At 30.9% G+C, this 23,345-nt stretch overlaps 2 protein-coding genes across 5 annotated transcripts in view; both read left to right on the top strand.

Annotated features, from left to right (window-relative positions):
* tup (LIM1_Isl and LIM2_Isl domain-containing protein tup) overlaps positions 1-11,822 on the top strand; it is a 41,614-nt gene extending 29,792 nt beyond the window's left edge. Inside the window, exons 3-9 of one of the 2 annotated variants that reach the window (XM_085190822.1) lie at positions 2,286-2,416; positions 2,546-2,613; positions 3,252-3,354; positions 8,042-8,159; positions 9,372-9,534; positions 10,001-10,198; positions 10,701-11,822. In XM_085190822.1, the coding sequence (XP_085046948.1) occupies positions 2,286-2,416; positions 2,546-2,613; positions 3,252-3,354; positions 8,042-8,159; positions 9,372-9,534; positions 10,001-10,198; positions 10,701-10,805 (886 nt within the window). In that variant the 3' untranslated portion in view covers positions 10,806-11,822. Of the gene's footprint in view, positions 1-2,285; positions 2,417-2,545; positions 2,614-3,251; positions 3,355-8,041; positions 8,160-9,371; positions 9,535-9,988; positions 10,199-10,700 lie in introns of both variants that reach the window. The other variant, XM_085190820.1, reaches the window with a different exon arrangement.
* Positions 11,823-12,631: 809 nt separating this feature from the next.
* LOC146535298 (endoplasmic reticulum metallopeptidase 1-like) lies at positions 12,632-23,244 on the top strand. 3 transcript variants are annotated; one of them, XM_085190806.1, is made up of 20 exons: positions 12,633-12,887; positions 12,990-13,095; positions 14,264-14,335; positions 14,764-14,880; positions 15,641-15,821; positions 16,062-16,223; positions 16,442-16,569; positions 16,765-16,863; positions 17,549-17,693; positions 17,820-17,971; positions 18,386-18,530; positions 18,842-18,962; positions 19,287-19,389; positions 19,894-20,086; positions 20,688-20,869; positions 21,176-21,313; positions 21,561-21,829; positions 22,042-22,154; positions 22,689-22,870; positions 23,052-23,244. In XM_085190806.1, the coding sequence occupies exons 2-20, from the start codon at positions 13,090-13,092 to the stop codon at positions 23,217-23,219; spliced, it is 2,676 nt and encodes an 891-aa protein (XP_085046932.1). In that variant the 5' UTR covers positions 12,633-12,887; positions 12,990-13,089; the 3' UTR covers positions 23,220-23,244. The 3 variants fall into 3 exon arrangements, with proteins under 3 accessions (XP_085046931.1, XP_085046932.1, XP_085046933.1); XM_085190805.1 differs by lacking the exon at positions 12,990-13,095 and having other exon boundaries at positions 12,632-12,887; XM_085190807.1 differs by lacking the exons at positions 12,990-13,095; positions 14,264-14,335 and having other exon boundaries at positions 12,634-12,887.
* The last annotated feature ends 101 nt before the right edge of the window (positions 23,245-23,345 follow it).

Below are 23,345 nucleotides of genomic sequence, written 5' to 3'. Positions count from 1 at the left end.
CACATGCACAGTTTGAAGTTTCAACCCTAAAGTTGCCCCTACAATTAGCGAAATCAAACACCGCCTTCGCATCTCCCGTTACACTGTACCTACAGCATTTTCTCTGTCAATATATATAATTTTTATGTATATAAAACTCTTCCGTTACTGAATGACTGACAGATGACGCACAGACGAAACTATTTTCTTAGAGTTAGAACTTACTTAAAACTAGTGAAAGTTGAATTTTGACATGTGGAGAGTATAGAGTGAGTGAGCATAAAGAACATAAATATAACCAAATATAAATAAACTACTATACTAAAAATACACATTCGCATTTGTAAACCTCGTCAAATCAAATGTCAAATCAATCGCGGCCCGGTTAAACAATCACATATGGTTACCCTGACAGCGTTAGAGAGCACTGCGCAGTGCAGCTGCGAAAACACGAACGACCACACATATAGAATATGGATGTCATTCAAGTTAAATATATATTTTATTATTTTTTTTGAACATCAAGTTAAGGCTGTTAGCCCTATTGGCCTTTACAACGACATGGGATGGGTAGGGAACAGGGTAGAGAAAGCACTACGTGGCTGTTTAAGAGAATGTCGTCGGCGTCTAGGGCGTCCGGGGTCCCGGGACTCGAACCTAGGCTTCCTGGGTCCGGCGACCGACGATCGGGCTGGGAAAGTAAAATATTACCCATAGGTATTATATAACACTCTTTGGTTAGTCAGTCACTGACAGATAACGCACAGATGAAATCATTGATCTTAAAAAGCTTTAGTTTGGCATATAAGTAGTAGAGAGCGTATGAAATGAAATTTTGGAAACGAAAAAAATATCACTAATTGCCTATGATATAGAAAACCTTACCTAAAAAGCAAGTACTTAGTATAGGCAAAAATATTCAATTAAAATTACCTATCAGCCTTGGGGTGTATCGTTAAATCCACCCCTCAGCGAGAGGGTTAATGGAGGGAATGGTTATATTTACATTCCATTTTGAATAATTATCAAATGATACACATTTCATTATTATAGTGATAATCACTTTGTTTTCAATTTTCAGTTCATTTTAAGATATTGGTTGGTGAAAGATCTTCTCCTCGAGTCCCCTTAAATATTTATTCTGTTTTGTAGTATTTCTTGTTATACCGACAACAGAAATATATCATTTGTGAAAATTTTAACTGCCTAACTATTACGCTTCATGAGATACAACCTGGTGACAGACAGACAGACGGGCGGACGGACAGCGGAGTCTTAGTAATAGGGTCCCGTTTTACCCTTTGGGTACGGAACCTTAAAAACTTGTAACTATCACCTACCTATTAGGTATTATGAATATAAGGATTTCCTTCTATACCTAAAACGGTTAATATTTTTGTCACACATCTTCCGCTGCTAATAAACAAAGAGTCTCTCTCTTCCAATAATAAAAAGTCAACATTCTCCACTTTCCCAGCATTCTCCGATATCTTATTATTTTGCGGGGTCGCGTAGCACAACGCCGCGGTTCATCAACTTTTATCAATGCACACGTATAACTATAAACATATATTTAAAATTACTAAACTTAAAAACCCTTTAGAAAAAAGGGCACAAAAAAGAATTTCCGTACACCGTGAAAGCGGTATACCGTAAACGTATTTTCGAGTATTGACCGGCACTTGCCACCCTAGCAATCTCGCTAAAAGCATAGTCTATAGGTATTATATACCCATAGATAGGTAGAAACGTATTTCTGTAGGGTCGGTACTGGTACAATATAGTCTATTCTGTGGACGTTTTATTTCGCGTTTTACTTTAAAATTATCTTTTTTTTTGTTAGAGTTCTCGTTATTTTTGAATGAAAAGGTTCAATTGTTATTTTTTTTATATTTTCTCACTGTTGGCGTGTTTTGCACAACAGCCAGGTAAAATATAGTGGCAAATTACTTTACATTTCTTTTTTTATAGTGGAATTCACTTATTAAATTTAAATATTTTTTATTCATGTTATATTTTCCCAATTTTTCCCGGTGTTACTAATCCGTTAAATATACAAATACCTATATAGATTCGATTTCGTGATTACCTTTCGAATAAATAGCTCGAATAGTATTCCTACTTTTTTATCTGTGATGTTCAGTCCACTGGGTGACAATAGAACGAAGAAATTATATACCTACGTACAAAATAAATAAACATATGTATAAACATACAACTGAGAAGGAATCGAACCCAATCAAATTTCTTAAGTAACCACTTTAATGATTATTGCATTATTTTATTCACAAATACCTTGTCCACAGGTTATTTGGTACAAAATGCGACAAATGCGGCGCTTCCTTTAGTAAAAATGACTTCGTGATGCGAGCGAAAACGAAGATCTACCATATCGACTGTTTTAGATGCTGTGCGTGCGCACGACAATTAATACCTGGTAAGTGGATTTAATAAGATAAAGGGAAAAAAGAGGCCCGTGCCCACCCCAATTAACTTTTTAATATTAATTAATTAAATTAATATTAAAAAGTAGGTAAAGTTATGTTTTTTTTTTTTATTTTTATAGGCGATGAATTCGCGTTACGAGAAGGAGGTGCTTTATATTGTAGAGAAGACCATGACGTATTAGAAAAGGTATGTTTTTTAATTAAATCCATTTCTTTTTTTTCATCTTTTTTTAATCTGATATGTAGATTTAGATATAAATAATCTAGTTAGTAAGACCTTCCTTTTAGTGAATTTAATTTCATATCATTCATATTATATCTTAAATGAAACTCTTGAAAAATGTGTCTTTAAAATACGAAGCAGCTAAAAAATCTAATAGTGGTAATTTAAGCTTATTCGCAACTGTTGCATTTAACAACAATAATATGATGGCATCTACTTTACTATTCCTCATCAAAATATCTCAAGAGATATTAAAAGAAAACGATAATCCAGAAAATACAAGATATTCACCTCATCCTATTTTTAATGGACCTACTTCAATAAAATAGATACCCTAGTATGCGAAGGAAGCATCTAAATCTACACTGTTGTGAGTTTGATTAATTTGATAATATGTAAATTATTTTCATTTTGTCGCTCTGGTAGACAAAGCGCGATATTGAAATCCACCATTCAAAACGCAATGTCTCGAAAACTCCTTCCCTCTGCCTAACCTGCTATCTGCGGGATGCAGCGTGAAGGTAAATAATAATCGGAATCGGAATCAATCAACAATTACCTAACGTGTTAAAATAATAGTTATTATATAATTGTTCCTTCAGACAGCGAACACAAGCGGTAGCAGCGGGAACGCGGAAAGTAACAACAACACGACACTAAGCAACAACAACTCCCATCATCCGCACGAATTAGGATCTATGTCAGGTATGATAAAAGATATTAATTATATCTTCAATATCTTTAGATAAAAAAAATATTAATATATGTAGAAAACTTTTTTTCAATTTTGAAATTATTCAAGTTTGAAATTATTTTTAAAGAAAATCTGACATTTTTTTAATTTTTTTTTAATTTAACGTGCGTATAAAATAAATAATAATGTTAAATATATTATATAATAATATAGGAATGCAGTTAATCTAGCCGAAGATAAAAATAAGGGGTAAAGAAAATGTAATGTTAAGACACTCCGTCCTCCACTTTCCTCACTCAACGTCACGCTTTGTGTTACCTCAAGTCTGCTAATTGTGCAAAATGCAAAACCATTTCCATTCCATACCAAGACATTGCAGAACTCAACGCTGCGCTATGTTCTACGTTAACCATACTCTTAACTTACAGTCTGTACCTATGTTTATTTTTAAAATTTTAAAGCGTAAACCAAAAAATAATATAATATAATAAATCATTAATATCAAAGTTACATTATCAGTACGGACTATGGAGAGTCCGGTTTTATCGGAACAAGCGTAATGAGGAATATCCATATCAAAATCAAAGTTGTTATCGCACTGATTCAAGATTTGATTTCGCGTACAGTTAGCAGAATATATTAAAAATAATATATATGCAAACAATTTTTTTTTGCTGCACGCTATACAGCGTGTTCTTATCAGTTCTAAATACTCTGTTTACCGCTTTCTACTCATTTCTGGTGCTTCATGTTGGGTGGTGATAGACTTGTTGCTAGAGCAAGGAAATGAAAATATAAATTATGAGTGGGAATCGAATCAGTAATATGCTGTGCCACCGCGCTATTAACGAATTAACTTCTACTACTTCTTTAGAAAATATATAAAAATTTGAACGCCTTGACTTCTACTAGCTTACTGAACTACAACCATAGCTAAAAAAATTGATTGATGATATTTTTAAAATTTTAAAATTGATTTTATCGTGGCATAATTGGTGAATGTCCGAGTAAAAGCGTAGGCTGTAGGTCCGATTTCAATTCATAAAATATTTGTATTTGAAATATTTTATTTGAAGGTGTCTGTAAAGATCAAGTTTATTTGTTAAGTATGGGGGCTGAGTGTTATTCCAGTTGGTTTCCAGGTTTCTTCTGCCTACACTAAACTTGCTGCATTAATACGTCTTAGTTCATGTAAAATTTGGCAAGCCCTATTTGGTCTACTTGCCAGTGCCCGATTGGGTTGAAATTTGGATTACAATTTCGATTTTGATAACAATAAAATTCCATAATAATGAATATTACTGTTAATCCAAAATGGCCACCGCAAAAAAATGGCGGCTTACAAGTTTTTGCATAGCCCACCTAATTTAGGTATCAAATGAAATAACTTGCTTTATAAAATACAATCTATACTAATATAATAAAGCGGAAGAGTTTGTTTGTTTGTTTGTTTGTTTGTTTGAACGCTAAGATCTCTGGATCTACTGGATCGATTTACTTTGTTTTTGTTTTGTATGAAAGCTGCATTCTTCAGAAGTGCTATAGGCTATATAATATTACATTACACATATATACTAATAAATTAAAATACTTTCTAATTTGACATCCAATTTATTCTGCCATGTTAATAACAACCGTCGTCGCTACGCGACCGCGTTCGTTACCGCGTCATTTTGATATTCATCCTTATGAAAATAAATATAATAGTCACTTTTAGCATTTAATCTAGATTAAAATTATATTTCTATAGAAATTATATTCTTATATTTCAAGCAGGCGTAGCCGCGTCCGGGTCCGCTAGTACAATATAAAAAGAACAGTAAAATCAAGAAAGATTGTTTGTAAAAAAGGTTTCTTAATTAATATTTTATTGATATCACCTCTTTTTATATCTATATCTACTTAATAATTCAATTTTTTGAGTCAAATGAAATCGAATCTATTACCATCACCTACATCCAGATCCTATAGAACCTGACCAAAAAAACAAAGTCAAACAGCTTGAATAAAATGTATGCACCCAATAAATTCCATTGAATCACATTTTTTCACAATCATTACCTGTTATGTCCACCGTGCCTTATCTCCCTTTGAACTTTGCCGACAAAGCCGCCGCTGGCTTTAATTCGCCGCGTGAAAATTCGAGTGTCTTTTATCTAGTAATTATGTTACGTGGCCTAAATTTGACCTTGGGAGCCCTAGTACTAGGAATTTTGGTGTTAACTAGTTTTTATTATAAACATTAAATATTTTGATATTATGTGGTCGTCATATCCAATGGGCACAAGAGTGCGACTTTAAACACGAAAGGTTGTGGATTCGAATCCCTAAGCTCTATCGGGATAGTAATAGAGTTAATAAAATCTCCTAACTCTATGAGAATATCTTATTTAGTGTAAAACGTAAAAACTAATGTAGCATTTATATAAATGTAGCTTAAATATCATTACAAAATTCAAATTGAGAAACTGACGTCTTTTAAAAAAAAACAATGCACAATTTTAGAAGTCATAATGAAAGCAAAAACAAAAATGGAATATTTAATACAAACAATAACAATAATTATTATTTCACACTAGACTAAGCTTGCGTTAATATTATCCTAATAACTCCTTTATGCATTTCTGAGCGTCCGTGGATCGTGATAGGGAATGTGTAAACGGGGATCTGTATGGGATTATGGGACTGACCGTTGGGGTTGCCAGTTTACACTTACCTTGATTATGGGGTAATTTGTTACACATGATCATTACTTATATTATTTAGATATTTTGTCAGGCAATAAAGAGCGCAGCGTTAAGTTCCGCATTTAAATACGTAATTTATCTATTTCGGGAGTGGGAATTACGGTGAACGGAGTGTCTTAACACTTTGTTTTCTCTGTCTACTGTGTGTGTTTTCTCTGTATACTATGTATGAAAGTATGGGTAGATAAAATAGATGACATGTATGGATTTTAATATTTAGGGGATTGAGATAAAATTATCTTACTATTACGCAAATCTATTAGAGTAGGTTCCTGCGTAATATGACAATTAACAACAATAATTAAGGAAAATTACTGACTTTGATGTCCAGCGGGAGCTTATACTCGGGTGTGAAATGAGGATTAGGTACAGATCCCAGAGATTAGCTTCACTTACCCCTTCTATGTCTCTGTTGGGGCTGACAAGGCATTTGTATCGCTAGTGGCTAGTTAAAGCAGCTTCACACGCCCGTAGGGATAGCAGGGCACAAGCGTGCGACACATTCAGGGGAATTAAATATTTTATAATTTCATTTCTTGGCTCTGGTAACCAGGCAAAAGCGCGGCGTTGAGTTCCGCCACTCAACACACAGTGCCTTAAAAATTGAACTGAAAGTAGAGAACGGAAGGAACCTAAAGGGGAACGAAGAGTCATAACACTAGTTTCCTAATTCTATCCTAGTACTGGATACAGAGTGAAGCTAAAAATATGTAATTTCGCGATATTAGATCTAGGTATGTGATAATTGTATGTGATATCTTTATTGTAGAGATATCAAACTTGGAAGTGGCGTATTTTTAGTTTCTTATAGATACGTTACTCTGACTCATATTGCTTACACCGCGATTTCACCAATCCCTCGTCGATCTATCAGTATAAGAGATTAATATTTAATTCTTTTTAGAACATATTCTCGAATTTTCTATCAAAATTAAATATCAAATTAATTAGGGAAATTAGGGAAAGCAAGCATAAAATTAATTAAAATTAATGATTTAAATTTGCTAATTGCAAAAGTTCAGAAAATCCAACGTAAATGTGGACTCGGGAAGCAAATAGTAAAAGTAATAAAACATGTCAAAAATCAAGTCTACGCAGTCTCGCAAGAAACTTTAAGCGGCCACGACTCCTCGAATATACTGTACAGGAAACAACTGTTTAAAAATTTTAAACAATTTCCAAGAATATCGATTTTTCCAAAAATAAAAAAAAATAACAATGACCATTTTTTGACAATGTATCTATTTATAGATATAGGTACTTACATATTAAATAGAAAGACTCAAAAAATCTAATCATAAACAAAAAAGCTTTGAAATTTTTTAAAAAAAGCTCTTTCCTTTCATATCATCCATGTGTCATCTTGGTACCAAATTATCTGTACACATCTGATGACATTTACAGGTAGTATTAATATACTGAATGAGAATGTTATATTAATCATTCTCTTATCTGATAAGTATAATATAATTTTTAATTCATATCTCGAGGTTGTTACAAAAAATCAAATACAAATGTATAGAAACTTATAATGTATCTATATGAATAATGAATATCTTATTTATATAATATAATGCACTAGATATACATATATATTTTATAAATCTCACGCATTTTAAAGAAATTTTGAAGTTTCGAGAACACCACATAACTTCTAGGCCTTATTGGAAAAAACATTTAGTTTATACAGTTAATACAATGTAATTAGACCATTTTGTCACTTCTTCGGTTTGATTTTTCGGAAGGTTGTTTGAAAGTTTGTTTGTTGACACATAAAATGATGTAAACAATGTCTCTAAATGAACGGCAAGTGAAAAACAAACTAACTTAACATTACATTTACATTTACATTTTTATTAATTCTTAACTTAATTCTTATTAAAAGATAGAATATTATTGAAAAACATCCATTTTATTTAATACTTTATTTAAAATAACCATATAATTTCAGATTCCGGCAGTGAATCCGGCTCACATAAGAGCGGTCGAGCGCGTCCCGGAGCCGCCGCCGACGGCAAGCCCACTAGAGTACGCACTGTACTCAACGAGAAACAATTACATACCCTTAGGTAAGCTACATACGAGTAGATTGTGATTATAGGAATAGAAGTAAAATAATTAACAAGTAATATCATAAAATTGCAAACCAAAATTACATGTACACCGTTTAAAAAAATTCTTAGAAATTGTTTACAAAATTCTTCCGACAGAGATGTTTAATAACCAATTTATTTCGGTATAATATTTAAATAAATCAGCTTCACACTGTATCTCGCACACAGCAGGATAGACAGAGGGAACCTAGTGTTTAGACACTCCCCACTTCCCCACTTTCCGCCGAATTTTTCATTACGTGTTAGTGGATTCAACTTCGGACTTTAGCCTTGAACCAGAGCGAAGAAATGAAAATATTAATATTTATTAATATAATTCATTCCCTCGAGTAGAGATCGAACCCAAATTATATTTTTAAGTAACTAGTAATAGGTACCTACACACGAATGCGTTATCTATAAATATTATTTTCCGTGGCATATCACATAATTAAATAAACTCCTTTTAACAAAGACTCAAAATGTTCGACGAATGAAAATATTAAATAAAATTACATTAAAATATGAATAAGGATTTACAATTATATATTTTTTCTCAATTAAAACACGAGTGTTGCTAATATGATAAATTTTGCATTAATTAGGTAGTTTTAACAGAAGTTCAATAATTAATTTGAGTCAGGTGATTTATTTTTATTGCTAGATAAAAAGTATAAAAAATAATAACTTCTAATTAGTTGATGTTCTAAAATCCAAAATTTGTACAATTTGTTTATTTATAATATAAGAAGTTGATATCTTTTTACATTTATCGTACTATTCCACCAGGTTGAGGTTGTTTCCATCAATGCAAATGCAAAAAATATTATCTTTCTGTGAATTTAAAAAAAGATGACGATATTATTTTAATTTTTTTTGAAATTTGTATAAAATTGTGACATTTTTTGTTCTTTTTTTTTCAATATTTTTTTGACTGATAAACTGAATTGGAACCCAACAGTTAGTAAGCGAGGAAATGAAAATATTTCATTCTCTTCTCAAGTGGGAATTGAACCAATAAATACTTCAACTCTTGCTTAAATTATTTTTTTAGCTTTACGCTGTATCGAATCCACAACCTGTTGCATTCATAGTCACAGCCACTGCGCCACAACTAGCCTCTCTGCCTTATATTAATAAAATAAAAAATATTAATAAAAAATAAAAATATGTTTCTATTCTTTATAGAACATGCTACGCAGCGAATCCACGACCCGATGCTTTAATGAAAGAACAATTAGTAGAAATGACGGGCCTCAGTCCGAGAGTCATAAGAGTTTGGTTCCAAAACAAACGATGTAAGGACAAAAAGAAGACAATACAACTCAAGATGCAAATGCAACAAGAGAAGGTGATTATTTTTAAATACATAATTAGTTGTGGAATACCTACGAATAAAATATAAATAAAGTGGCTGCAAAGTGGCAAAGCTTTTACTTAGTTGATTTTGAAATTGTTCTTTAATAGTAAAAATACTATAATAATATGAGGAAGTATATTAATTTTGTTGGTGAACAAGTTTCGACTCAATGAACAATAAAGTGGAACGATTAAAAAACATATTTGTGTCTATTGGTACGCTAACGATTCAAGTGTGATTTAGCACGCCTAGTTTTATTGTTAAATTTATTAATTATACCGTAAGTTATTCTGACATGTAAGCTATATTACAGTAAAGTTTATCTAAATCAGTCCAGTAGTTTTTGCGGGAAAGTTGAACAAAGATCCATTTCACAAACTGTAATATATACAATATTAGTAGGACGTGTAATATATACACATTAAGCAAGCATAAGCAACTATAGGGTATGGTGCAGGAAGGCCGGCGCCTGGGCTACATGTCGATGGGCGTGCCACTAGTGGCGGGGTCGCCGGTGCGGCACGAGGCGGGCTCGCTGGCGCTGGAGGTGACCGCCTATCAGCCGCCCTGGAAGGCGCTCTCCGACTTCGCGCTGCACGCCGACCTCGACCGCGCCCCGCAACACTCGGCCGCCTTCCAACAGCTCGTCAATCAGGTTTGTATATGCACAGACCAACAGACAAATAATTAATAAATGCCTGTCCAATAGTATGAGAAATCACATATGTTACATGCACACACAGCGGTCAGCTTAATTTTTATTATATTTGTCGATTATTTTAACTATGGAAAAATATTTTTAATAACTGTATGGAAATTTGAACATAGCGGGATTCGAACCCACGCCTCTTGAAAACCTTGAAAATGGTCATAACACTAAGTTATTATCCAATTATTTAATTCTTTTTTCGTTGTTTTTATTTTTACTTACTTACTTCACACTCACATATTGAAACAGCACAATTTACTTTGGTTAGATATTTATATTACTTAAACTCATTCAATCATTTGTTTATGTACCTATTCACAATTTTTTGTTGATATATTAATTCTTTATCTAATCGTGCTATGAGTAATTTATATAATAATTCTCTATTAATCTATTGTTTTCTTAAGAAAAAATAAATTAACTATTATACTCTCCCTTATATTTTTAGATGCACGGCTACGACATACCCTCGTTGCCACCACCGCGACCACACGGGGAGGACAATTACGTCACTTACTTGGAGAGTGACGACAGTCTGCCTCCCTCCCCCTAGTGCCATCTCTAACACTCGCATGGAGAAAATAGACTCTACATACCCTTTTATCAAAAATAAATAAATAATATGTTTTATTCTGTTCTTGAAATATGGCAACACAATAAAATCAAGTGACATTTAGTGCCGTTCAAGTGACATTGACATTTACACAGATGTAATAAAACGTTTAGAGACAATTAGTATTTATATTTAAAAAAACAAGTGATGTGATTTTATTAATTCAATATCGCCTTATCGTGGTACATGCTAAGTATTTCTAATGTATTTTATCAAGTATTAACATTTAATGCCGGAATTAAAATGTATTTTAATAAATGCGAACAACTTTAATTAAACTAAATAATATTCTGTAAGATAACTTACCTTTTAGATGGTTTTTGCTTTGGAAATGAAGTGTTTGTTATAGGTGGGCAAAGTGTAATATATAGAATAAGGTGCTGCCAGTTTTTTGTGATTTATCCACAAATGTGTAAAATTAATTGCATTAAATTTAATATTGAAAACGTTTGATTTTACAACACCGCTTATTTTTTCTATTTAATTGCTTATTTACTTTAACGGTTATATGTGATTACCACTAGTTTAATAACTTAAATATATGTAACGCTATAGTCTTTTATTTTAAAGATCTGTTAGTTTTGTATATAAATTTGTGTAAATAAAATGTATAAACTTAACTATAACTATATATTTACCTGCAAGCTAAATAATAAGTGTATTTTAGATAGACTAAGAACTATTGCTAATGCACAAAACCAAAATCCTTTTAATATTGATTATAAATAATTTTTCAACAGCACAATATATTATACCGAATGAGATTTCTTTTTGTTGTGAAGAAATTAATGTTTTTAATAACAATATTTTTTTTTGTATTTTTCGATACGATGAGATAAAATGGTGGTATTATACTAATCTTTGATAGAGATTACCAGATTATAATTTATTCAGTAGTTAAAACTATACACTTCTTAGATTGTGAGTATAATATTAATAAAACATTGAGTACCTAAATATTTACTGACTTTTATTTTACCTTTTTTATTTTGTTTATTATAAAATAATCATCAACTCTTTAAATGTGGTAAAAATGTTAATTTTAAATAATACGATTTTGCCATGACTTCATCATTGCTCATTGTAAATAAATAAACAACAAAAAATAACAATAAATTGACAGAAATTATAGTATATAATTAAAAAAAAGTGATTTACCACTCGTTTCTTTTTGTTATTCTCTGCTCTGTTCTCCACTGGATGGATTGAATTCTGGAGGCATTGCGTGTTGAGTGGCAGAACCCACACCAAAGCGAAGAAATGAAATGGAATTAATGAAATTCATTCTAAATTACTTTTAAATAAAAACAAACAAAACCTTAATTTAGAAATTTCACTAAATGGGCTCAAAAGATAAAAAAATTATGGCTATTAATGTATCCAGTGACATATTTCGATTCTTGCACATTCGTTCAATGACAAGATGTATCATTTATTGATTTACCAGTTTAACAGTTACAAAGAAACAACAGAATGGAACTACGCACTGTAAATATAAAATATAACCCTTTTTTTACAATATTGATTTTATTTTATAATATTGATTCACTAGTTTAACAGTAACAAGGGAACTACGAAATGGACGTACCATACCATAAAAACATAACCCGCCTTCTTGGCCTCATCGCAGTCAGGTAAAGATAAAGAAATAGATATTTTAAATATTCTTAGAAGGCAAAATTTCTGAAATGCCAACATTATATCAACATTATGTCAAAGTGACATTTCATAACGTGACATTAGTAGTTAGCTGTCAGATTCAGATGTAATTTTGTTTTGATTTTGGACTTGCAACTTGTGTTTAAAGTTAAAACTTAAATTTTTGACTATTTTTTAATTATTACCTTAATATTTTATTTAAACTACACTTATATAATATATTTATTGTAAAAAGATATTTCCTTCATGTCTTTTTTCACTAGAGAAATATTGTAAATGTAAATAAATACAAACAAAAAATAAGATAAGTTGATACTATGAACCTTTGTTGGCGGCATAATTAATATCTTTACAATGACATCGGTAAGTAATATTTTAAAATATTTTTACTAACTTTAAAGTTCTGCTATTTATCTTAAAATATAATTTAATTATACTAACAATAAAGGCTTTGTAAAATTTCAGATAGCTAAAGTTATGATTTGCTACGAATCTTATTAAAAATAAGTGAATACAGTACATATTAGATAATATTGGTCTGTATTGGTATCTGATTTTCTCAAGTATGGAGGTATAAAGAAGTTATAATTTAAAAATATAGTAGTAATTTAATTTAATAATTAGTGTTACTTCTATGTTTTATATGTGTATTATCTAGAAATATTTTCTTACAAGGTTTATATATTCAATTCTTATAATAGTCTATAAGTATTAATCTATATTTTAAAGCAGAATTGGAAGTAGTAGAATATAAAAATATATTTTTATGTAGCTTCATTAGATCACATTAACAATACTATCACATTTATAGTCAGTTTTATTTTATATTATATACTTTCTTTTGTTTAAAATAAAATATCAGTAAATTGTTCACTGATTGTCTAAATACTATAAGATATCTTAATGTAATATGATGAGTTCAAACAGTAAATCCTAGTAATCCAATTGCTATTATAACATTAATTATTTTTAAACAAAGTTAAAGTATATGAAATAAATGTTTGGTTTTTTCCTTATTTAGTTATTTCCTTATTTATAATAGGAAAATATATACCAAGAATTTTTACATAAGGTAAAGATAATTTGGTGTCGAGTCACTCAGTTGTCCAGCTATCACCTGTTAACATATTATTTTACTATGTAATTAGAGGGAAAATTATTTTCAGGGTTCCATAAACATTGGTAAAACCTATTACTAAGTATCTATCTGTCCATCTGTCTGTCATCAGGCTGTATCTCATGATGTAGTTAGACAGTGGAAATTTTCACATCATCATCATCATCATCATCATCATCATCATCGACAGCCATCTTTTGTCTACTGCTGGACATAGGCCATCCCCAATTCTCGCCACCACACTCGATCCTCAGCTCTTCGGACCCATCCGTTTCCCGCCAATCTCTTTAGGTCGTCTGTCCATCTGGCAGGGGGTGGCGCCCATTGCCACTTCAGCTCACCAATTCTTTGAGCTATGTTGGTAACTCTGGTTTTTCTTCCGGATTTCCTCATTTCGGATTCTATCCTTTAGAGATACACCATGTTATAAACAACAGGTATTAAAAAATACTAAAATACCCCAGACTGTCCAAAAATCGCAAAAAAAATATTGCGGCAACTATACACGGCAAAATTTTTGTTGTTCACTATTAAGATGTTTAGCTATTAAATTATTCGCTTCTAGGGTAAAATACTAATAAGAGTATAATAATGTAATAATAATTTATTAATATATTTACAGAATAAAAGACACACACATATTGGGCTACCAAATGTTGGGACTAACGATCATGACGAAAAACCTTCTGAAACGGTTAACATAATGATATATACTTATTTTTCTTGTAATTAACACCGTATGCCATTTAGTTTTAGTTATTTAATAATAATATTAGCATTTTTTAATCAATTTTTGGTAATGCTTTCACTTACATAAATTTTTGGCATTGTTTTTTTTAACAGCATGGAATTGGTTTAGAGTACAGTGTAAAATAGTAATAAGTCATACAAGAAAAACATGGAGATTTAATTTCCTAAATTTTCTTTATGTATTTTCTCTTTAAATCAAATAAATCAGTTTCACGCTATATCCCGCACATAGCAGGCCTAGTGTTAAGACACTCTGTTCCCCTTTACTAGAGATAGTAGATAAGAATAATTTAATAACTATAACAGTATGCTATATTTTACAATTAACGTACCCATTGTTTTTAGTCATTAATTTACTTTTATTATTTACAGATACCTAGTCCGTTTTTAATATTATTAGTAGCGTTCTACCTTTTACTTGGTTTCGTTACTAAAATAATAGAAGATGATCTGCCCCGAGTAGTTCCAGAACGAGATATTAAAAGAAATGTAAGTTACATAACATTTATTAATGTTACGAGATACCTCATTGCTAACGAGATGTCCCGTAACATTAATAAGTTTGTTGTTAGTTTTAGAAGACATACAAATTTTAACCTCGAACTTAGGTTTAGGACTCGAACCAGCGCCCCTTGTTTACGTCCGCCCACTCTGATGACTGAGCCATACGTTCTCAATTTCTCATCTCAAGCTATGTTGAAACTCTTATATGCACGGTTGATTCTTATATCACACATTTGATTTTCCGCTCATAATTTGAGAGTTCATGGGAACGATAAATTTTATAAAACGACTATTCAAAAAGAAACTGATTTGGAATAAATATAATAGATTATCACAAAGGTTTTTTTTTATAATTATTTCGCCTTAATTTACGAATTTTGACGATTCTTCTATGAATTTGACTCAATTACGTTAACCAATTTTGTATGTAGCAAAGAAATATTCAATGGAGGCCGTCGTGACTCGGTGGCGTAAACGCGACAACAGTAGCTTCGATTCCCACTCAGGAAAATGATTTATTTAATATTTTTGTTTCGATCGCTCTGGCATTCCGCTACTCAACACGCAATGTCTCGAAATTTGGTGTAAAGTGGGGAACGGAATGTCTTAATACTATGTTCCCTGTGCCTACCCTGTCATGTGCGGGGATATACCGTGCAACAAAAAAATAAAAAAGAAAGAAAATACTTTACTTATTATATAATTAAGTATATACCTAAATATGTAAGTATATTATATATTTTAGGAATCAAACATATTTAGTGAAGAACACGCGAGGAAATATTTAAAAGAAATACTCGGTGATGAGCCCAGGGTCTCTGGAATGCCATATCATTTGGCCAAAACGCGAGATATGAAGGATTTAGTTGATAGTATTGCCAGTAATGCCAATTTACCTGTTGCCACTGACTGGCAATTTGCCTCTGGTAAGTTTTATTGTATCAAATGGATGGTCTAAACTCGAAGTTTTCTTTTCCTATTCTTGCGTGTTGAGTGGTGGAACTCTACGCCACGCTTTGTTTTTTATCTTATTACATTATACCCTCTTGTCGAAATCGAATTCACAACCTTCTTATTTACAGTGCACGCTTGCGCCAATGCTCCACGAAGGCCACGATAAAATAAAACATGAAAATAATGTAATACCCATTTTATAAATTTTCCAGATGATTATTGGCTAGATTTCAAAGTACCATATGTGAATTGCTATCGTAACATATCTAATGTCATAGCAGTGTTGGAAGGTGAGAGCGGGTTCAATCCCGACGGTACCACCGGGCCTTCTCTGCTTGTTAACTGTCATTATGACTCTGTGCCATTTGCCATGGGTGAGTTGTTAATAATTTAGTTTTGTTTTTTCTTCACTTACTCGCTGTATAACGCTTAAAGAAGAGTAGGCAGACAGTTCTCAGTTTTGATTTATTTTATTTTTCAAATTTATCAATGTGGCGTTGATAAATTTTAAAAAGCGAAACGAGTGTTTTGCACTAGGTTCCCTCTATAGCGTGAAGCTGGTTTGATTTTTTTTATTTATTTCCCTCATAAGGGGCGTCTGACAATGGCGTATTTTGTGCTGCAATGGCTGAAGTGCTGTACAAATTATCTAGAAGGAAGGATAAGTTCAAAAATAATATAATTTTCCTTTTTAATGGCGCAGAAGAAAGTGTTATGTTGGTGAGTTACTTTGTGCTGTATAATATTTTATTATTAATAGGTAATATTTACAGACGAACATACATACACACGGACCGACAACAAAATGATATTTTCTTTTGAAGTATGGAACCTTAAAAATGATTTTTCCCAAAATTATTTGTTACTTCGATTCCATATCTTTAAGTTTCCTTATAATTTCTTGATTTTTTATAGGCTAGTCATGGTTTTCTACAACATCCTTGGGCTAAAGGTGTGACAAACGTAATCAATTTGGATTCAGCCGGAATGAATGGCAAGCCGAGCGTTTTTCAAGTAATGTATTCAATGTTCTTTCTAATATATTTTTATTTTTAATTTAATCTTTGTATCTTTTTTGTTATTTAATTAAGAAACCAAGGCGATGTCCCTATATATAATGTATTTACAAAATATGCTGCTTGTCAAGAAAACCTTGACAATAATACAAAAAACGACAGTAGGATAACAATGAAGAACTTCTAATTCATTAGTGAATTATTTATTTATATAGAAAATATCGGCCAAGACTTGAATTTGGATCCCTTTACTTAAAGTACAGTACGGTTGACAAGTTGTAGCCGAATTAAAAATGAGAAATATATTAGATAAAATCAATCACCAATTCACAGTTACAGCTAATTTCATGGCGATCACGACTCGTCGACCTTACTGTATGTCAAAGTAAAACGTTAGGATAGATGATAGATCACTACATTTTCATCAGAATTCGTCGAGGTGCAACGCTTTGTTTGACTGTAAACGGGACGGTTGCAGGTTCGATTCCCTTTCAGGGCAGTGAATAATTTGAATTTTCTCTCTTTGATTCTTATCAGAAGATGAGTAATGCAGTGTTGAGTTCCACGACTAAAACGCGCAATGTCTCGAAAATTAAGCGATTCTGAGAAATGAATTCTTAACACTAGGCTACGCTCCTATCTTTCTTTTTACTGAATTTTTAATTTCTTTATTTATCTTTTAGGTAACAGATCCTAGAGTTTTTAATATGTATAAAAAAACCTGTTCCAAACCTAATGCTCAAGGTCTAGGCGAAGTGCTATTTGCATCGGGCGTGGTTCCTTCAGACACGGATTTCAGAATTTTTAGGGATTTTGGCCATATAGAAGGTATTTTGACTTATTTTTTTTTGTTTTATCTTTTTCGTAGTAGGGTCAGCTTTTCTTTAAATGTGTGAAATATGTCAATATTCGTTTATTCAATTTTTTTAGTTAAACTTTAATTTTAATATTCAGGTATAGACGTAGCATTTATAAAACACGGCAATGTATACCACACGCGTAATGACATAACCCATTATATACAAAATGGCGTCATACAGAACGCGGGAAATATGCTTTTGAATGTTATTAAAGAGAGTGCTGACAATATAGAGTTGAGAAATCAAGTGAGTAATGCTATTAATTTGTAAATAAAATTAATTTGCGGCGTTGTATTCCGCCACTCAACTATCAATGCCTTCAGAATTTGACGAAGAGTGGGGAAAGGAAGTGTCTTAATGGGAACGAAGTATTTTGACACTAGGCTCCCAAATTCCCTCTGCCTACACTGTAATTTGCTCAAAGTACTAAAGCAAAATTGGACGATTCTAGTTTAAATAGACACAACTTAAATGATTTGAAAAATCAATGTTAAATTTATTAAAATACCTATATTAAAAATAACTTTTAAAGAACAATTTTATTACTTTAAAAAAAATTGGGCATAATTATTATTAGTCAAATCATGTTATACACTAAACATACGGCTTAAAAAATATACACTTTTTAACATTTTACTAATACACTATTTTATTTTTCAGAATGATCACTCAGTCGGTGTTTATTACGACTACGTTGGTTTATTTCTTATAACATATTCGTATTTAACGGCTTTCATAGTGGACTTAGTTGTTTCTTTACTGGGATTTGCGAATGTTGTTTATTATCTGTGGCTATTTGGATTTCGTAAGTCTTGCCATTATTTAAAAAAAAAATTGTTACAAGAGTTTATTTTTAAATATTTATATACTGTTATTATAAAGATTCAGTTGATAATTTAAAACAAGGATAGTGATTTATAATCCTACTTCAAGAAACGTTTTCTCTTTATCTTTGAAAAAAAATCAAGCTTCACTTTATAAATAAGGGAAGTGTCTTAATGGGAACGGAGTGTCTTACACTAGGTTAACAGGTTCCTTTTGCTATTTGCGAAATTTGGCGTGAAGCTAAACAAAATACTAATGTACTTACATTTTAAGTGTTGTTTTTTTTTTCAGGAAAATCATTAATTCATGAGCTTATGTGGTCAGTGGTGGGAAGAACGTTTTGTTTAATAACCGAAATAATAACTGTTGCTATTTTTACATACATTATGGTCATGACAACTACACAAATGAGGTTTGTAAATTTTAAATGATATATTTTCTTCCTTATTACCCGATTGGGTTATGTTCTTAGCGCGTATTTTGGGTATATGTATGCATGTCATATTTTTTATTTACCTCATCTCCCCAAACTTATTATACGGATGCACATATAGAGATTCCCACCCGGGATTTTTTTCTTATATTCTCATTTCCTTTCTCTGGCAACAAGACAGACAAAGGAAATTGGGAAACGGAGTGTCTTAACACTAGATTTCCTCTGCCCTTCTGTATGCGGAATACAGTTAAAAATAAACAAGAAAATTAGTCTTGACAGTGTAATCATATTATTTTCCAGATATTTGACTGACAATTGGATGGTTATACCGTTGTATTGGGTACCATGTCTAATAGGAGGTATAAGTGCTTCACATATTTTTGATATATGGAGAATTAAGAAGGTAAATTGTAATTTATTTAATATTGAGGAAAAAAAAATTAGGTCGACGTGGCTATCACGCGTAAGCGTGCGACTGTTAACGTGACGGTAGTGTGTTGGATATCCACTAGCAGGAATGAAATATATTTTTTTCTAGCTCTGGTAAGGAGGCAAAGCACGGCGTTGAGTTGCGCCATTTAACACGCAATACTTTAAAACTGCGGTGGAAAATGGGGAACGGAGTGTTTAAAATACTCTGTTCCCTCTGCATAAATAAATAGGACCATATATTTTGCAAAATGTATTAAATTTTAACATGTAAATGATTAGCATCTAAAAAATACTTTTATATCCTTAATGTGGAATGAAACATAAAAAAATGTTTAAAATATGTATCACTCTTAGCATTAACTTTAATGTAGCGGACATGTATTTGTTCTATCCGTTCTTTAAAAAATATTTTTCAAACTCTTTGTTTAGAATAGCACTTTAAAAATGTAATAAGTAAATAAGATCTTTTTTCCAGGTCACACTAAATCGCTCGATACGTTGTATACAAAGTTTAACTGCAACTCGACTGATTTTATCTATTTGCCTTTTATTATTATCTTTTTTTCCTTCTCTAGCGAATATTCGATACATTTTGACAGTTCTCCTTTTAATAATGAGTTTAAGTAGTTTTATTTCAATGACTGTAGTGAGATATTGGAAATTGTCAGGTAACTTTTTCTTTCTTTTTTTTAGTTTCACGCCATATTACGTACATTGTAGGATAGACAAAGTGAACCTGGGAACTTAGTGTTAAGACATTTCGTTCCTATTAAGACACTTCTGTTTCCGAGCGATGAAATTAAAATATTAACCGAGTAGAGATCGAACTCGCAACTGTCGCTTTTACAGCCGCGTCTTCGTACCCCCACGCCACGACAGTTTTAGGTAAGTTTTATTTAATAACAAAATTTATTCATTTAAAAGTTATTGTTATTACTTTTATCAGCTGAGCTCCGCCACTTGTTTATATAATCATAAAAATATATCGCCTTGAATGAAAACAACCCAACTAACAAAGTATATTTGTGAGGAATCGTAAAATAACAGAATTTATTTGTGTGCAATTTGGAGTTAGGCCACTTTAACTCTTAGAATCAAAGTGACATAACTCAAAAATATATATTTGTGAGAATTCACGGTAAAATGTTAAAGTAGTAATAGTAGCAGTGTTTTTGTCACTTTTTAACAAAATCATAAATTACAGAAATTTTTAGTTCCTTTTATTGGAAATATTTAACGTATTTTATAACTTATTTCTTATTTTTGTAGCGTTTCAACACTTAACACTAGAAATAATACCAACTTTACCCGCAACGTTGTTTGGATATTCTCTTTCGTATAGATTTATTTCGTTTCTAATACCGATAATGGGTAGATCAGGAAATGATTTACCGGACGTTGTTATTGCGACGGTCAGTGCGGGTTTGTCCCTCCTTGTGTGCTTGTCTTTGGTAAGTATATGCTTTTAAACTTATATACAGGACCTAGTGTCATATCGTATAGTGATTAAAAGTTCGATTCCAACTTGGATTAATTAATTGTTTTCATTTAACTGGTCCTGTAAAACAATTGCGGTGTTGAGCCCCGCCACTCAACACATAGTCTTGTATTCAAGCTGAAATTGTGGAATGAGATGTCTTGGCTTAAATAATTTTACAAAAATTTGTAGCAATGATTTTTTTTGTTGTATATTATTAAAAGTATAACTATAATCGTAAATATAAAAAAATAATAATAACCAAATCTTTTTTCGACAGTCGGGAATCGAACTCCTGTTTAATCGCAAACGACTCTGGTTAGTTCTATCCACTGGATTATTAGTTTGTTTTGTGTTTATGTTCATTCCATTAAGTCCTTATCGTGGAGAAAATGTTGTACAGAGACATTATTGGTTTGTAAGTATATATTTTTTTATAATTTTCAAAATGTTGCTCATAATATTAAAAAGAGAAAAAGAAATTCAAATGAGATCTTTAAAAATCACTACGAGATCTTTAAAAATCCTTGATGATAGCTATTTTTCCTATATATTTATATATTATTTATTATTATAATATCTTGGTAACTACTTTTTTTGAAATATATATTATTCTGACCGTTTACTTTAATTATTATAATAATTATAAATAATTAAAATTTCAGCACACACAAGTAACAACATATAATAAAAATTTAACAAAAACAGAACAAATATCCGGTGTTCTTATAACTAAAGTAGACTTATACTCTGTTGAATATGCCCTTGACGCTATAAAAAACAGTCCCTTATATATAAAGGACATTGACAGTGACAGGTCGATGACCGCTGTCAAAATATCTGAAAGTGACCTAAAAGTGACTACAGACGATGAATGTGAAGAATTCATTCATTGCAATATGCCTATATATAGATTGAGATTTTCTAAGTTTATGTGAGTATGTATTAATATTGTCCTTTAGATTAAAAATTAGCTCTGATTAACTTTGCTTTTATTTTTTTTTGTCTATTTTAAAAGTAACGTTCGTTATGTAGCTTTATGTAAACATTTTTCTGTGTAGAAACCAAACCTTTCTTGTTGAAAACAATAAAAACGAAAATCTATTTTGATTTATATTAATTTTGTTCATTTATTATATTTTTTAGGCAAGGCAGTTTATTCGTGAAAATGAATCCCCCAGACTCAATTGAACATTCACTCAAATTGACAAACAGATCATGTGTAGATGAAAATTGTGTATTGAGTTTTCGTTTAAATGGTAAATATGAATTAGTTTAATTTTAGACAATACATTATATGACGTTATAAAGTTTAAACATAAAATTTTAATTATTTCTATTTAGTTATTAATTCAGCTTTGTTTTAATTTTTTTTGATTTGTTATATCAATTGCTTTATTTACAGCACTCAGGTATTAATCTACTTCATCTAAAAAAAATTTTTATTGTACGAATTATATTTCTTTTTCTTCTTATTTTAGTCACATCAATTTAATTCTGATCACAGTTATGAGTGTGAGAAGAATTAAATAGATGTCACTAAAGAAATATGTAAAAAAATACCATAAAATCTTGAAATCAAAGATATCATTATATGATTCAATATGTCTATTGAATCATATAATCATAGATTATAAAATCATAGAATCCTAGGACCATACAGTTATAGAAATCATAGAATCATCAAATAATAACGAAATATTTTTAGCAAAACTAGAAATTACTCTTTTTAAGATATATCACTTTTATTCCAATGTGAATTGATAAATTTTATATTACAACTATTTTTATAGGTCCATCACAAAATACAATAACAATACTACCACGATCAAATATATCCTTAATAAAATGGTCTTTTAATTCACCATTAAAAGAAACAATGTTGCATAAAGAAAGACCTTTATATGTAATAGTTCAAACATTTGGTACATACTCTGAGATATTTGAACCTTTGGAATTTGTTTTGATGTTTAATGTAAGTTTTTTTTAATTAAGTTTTTATCATATTGAAGTGTTTTTTTTTTCTTATTTTGTCGAAATATATTTAAGTTTCAACTGTAAATAATTTTACAGAGTGTCCTAACTCCAGGTTCCATCTGCCTTGCTATGTCGGCAAAAAAAAATGTATATTTATATTTATTCTTTATATAAAATAGGTACCACGTGATCTCCAATCTCATACACTGGTGGATATGTCTCACACTGCAAATAAAATTTATAATCCAGAAGACTTTACAGAAGATTATAAGAAATTACTTTCTGTAATGCCGGAATATTTTAATATTGCAACATTTTTGTCATTTAGAGATAATTATGAGTTTTAAATAAAAGGAATATTAAAAAAATTGATTTGTTCTTTTTATATATATTTAAGTGTAATATTTTCGAATTGATTATTGAGGCCGTCTTTTTACAATGGCACATCGTCTAACCATAAGTAATAAATTATT

Source organism: Heliconius melpomene, chromosome 10 (assembly GCF_056956725.1).
Source record: "Heliconius melpomene rosina isolate 202511_hmr_F chromosome 10, ASM5695672v1, whole genome shotgun sequence".
In the NCBI taxonomy this organism is placed as follows: Eukaryota; Metazoa; Arthropoda; class Insecta; order Lepidoptera; family Nymphalidae; genus Heliconius; species Heliconius melpomene.
The sequence above is the reverse complement of the archived record's forward strand: the minus strand, read 5'-3'. Positions and strand labels throughout refer to the sequence as shown.

Bases quoted from the DNA above. Each gene is read 5' to 3' on its own strand.
- LOC146535298 (XM_085190805.1), top strand. The intron at 18,963-19,286 runs GTTTGTAAATTT...ATTATTTTCCAG, and splicing joins ATGACAACTACACAAATGAG to ATATTTGACTGACAATTGGA. The intron at 21,314-21,560 runs GTAAGTATATAT...TTAAAATTTCAG, and splicing joins TACAGAGACATTATTGGTTT to CACACACAAGTAACAACATA.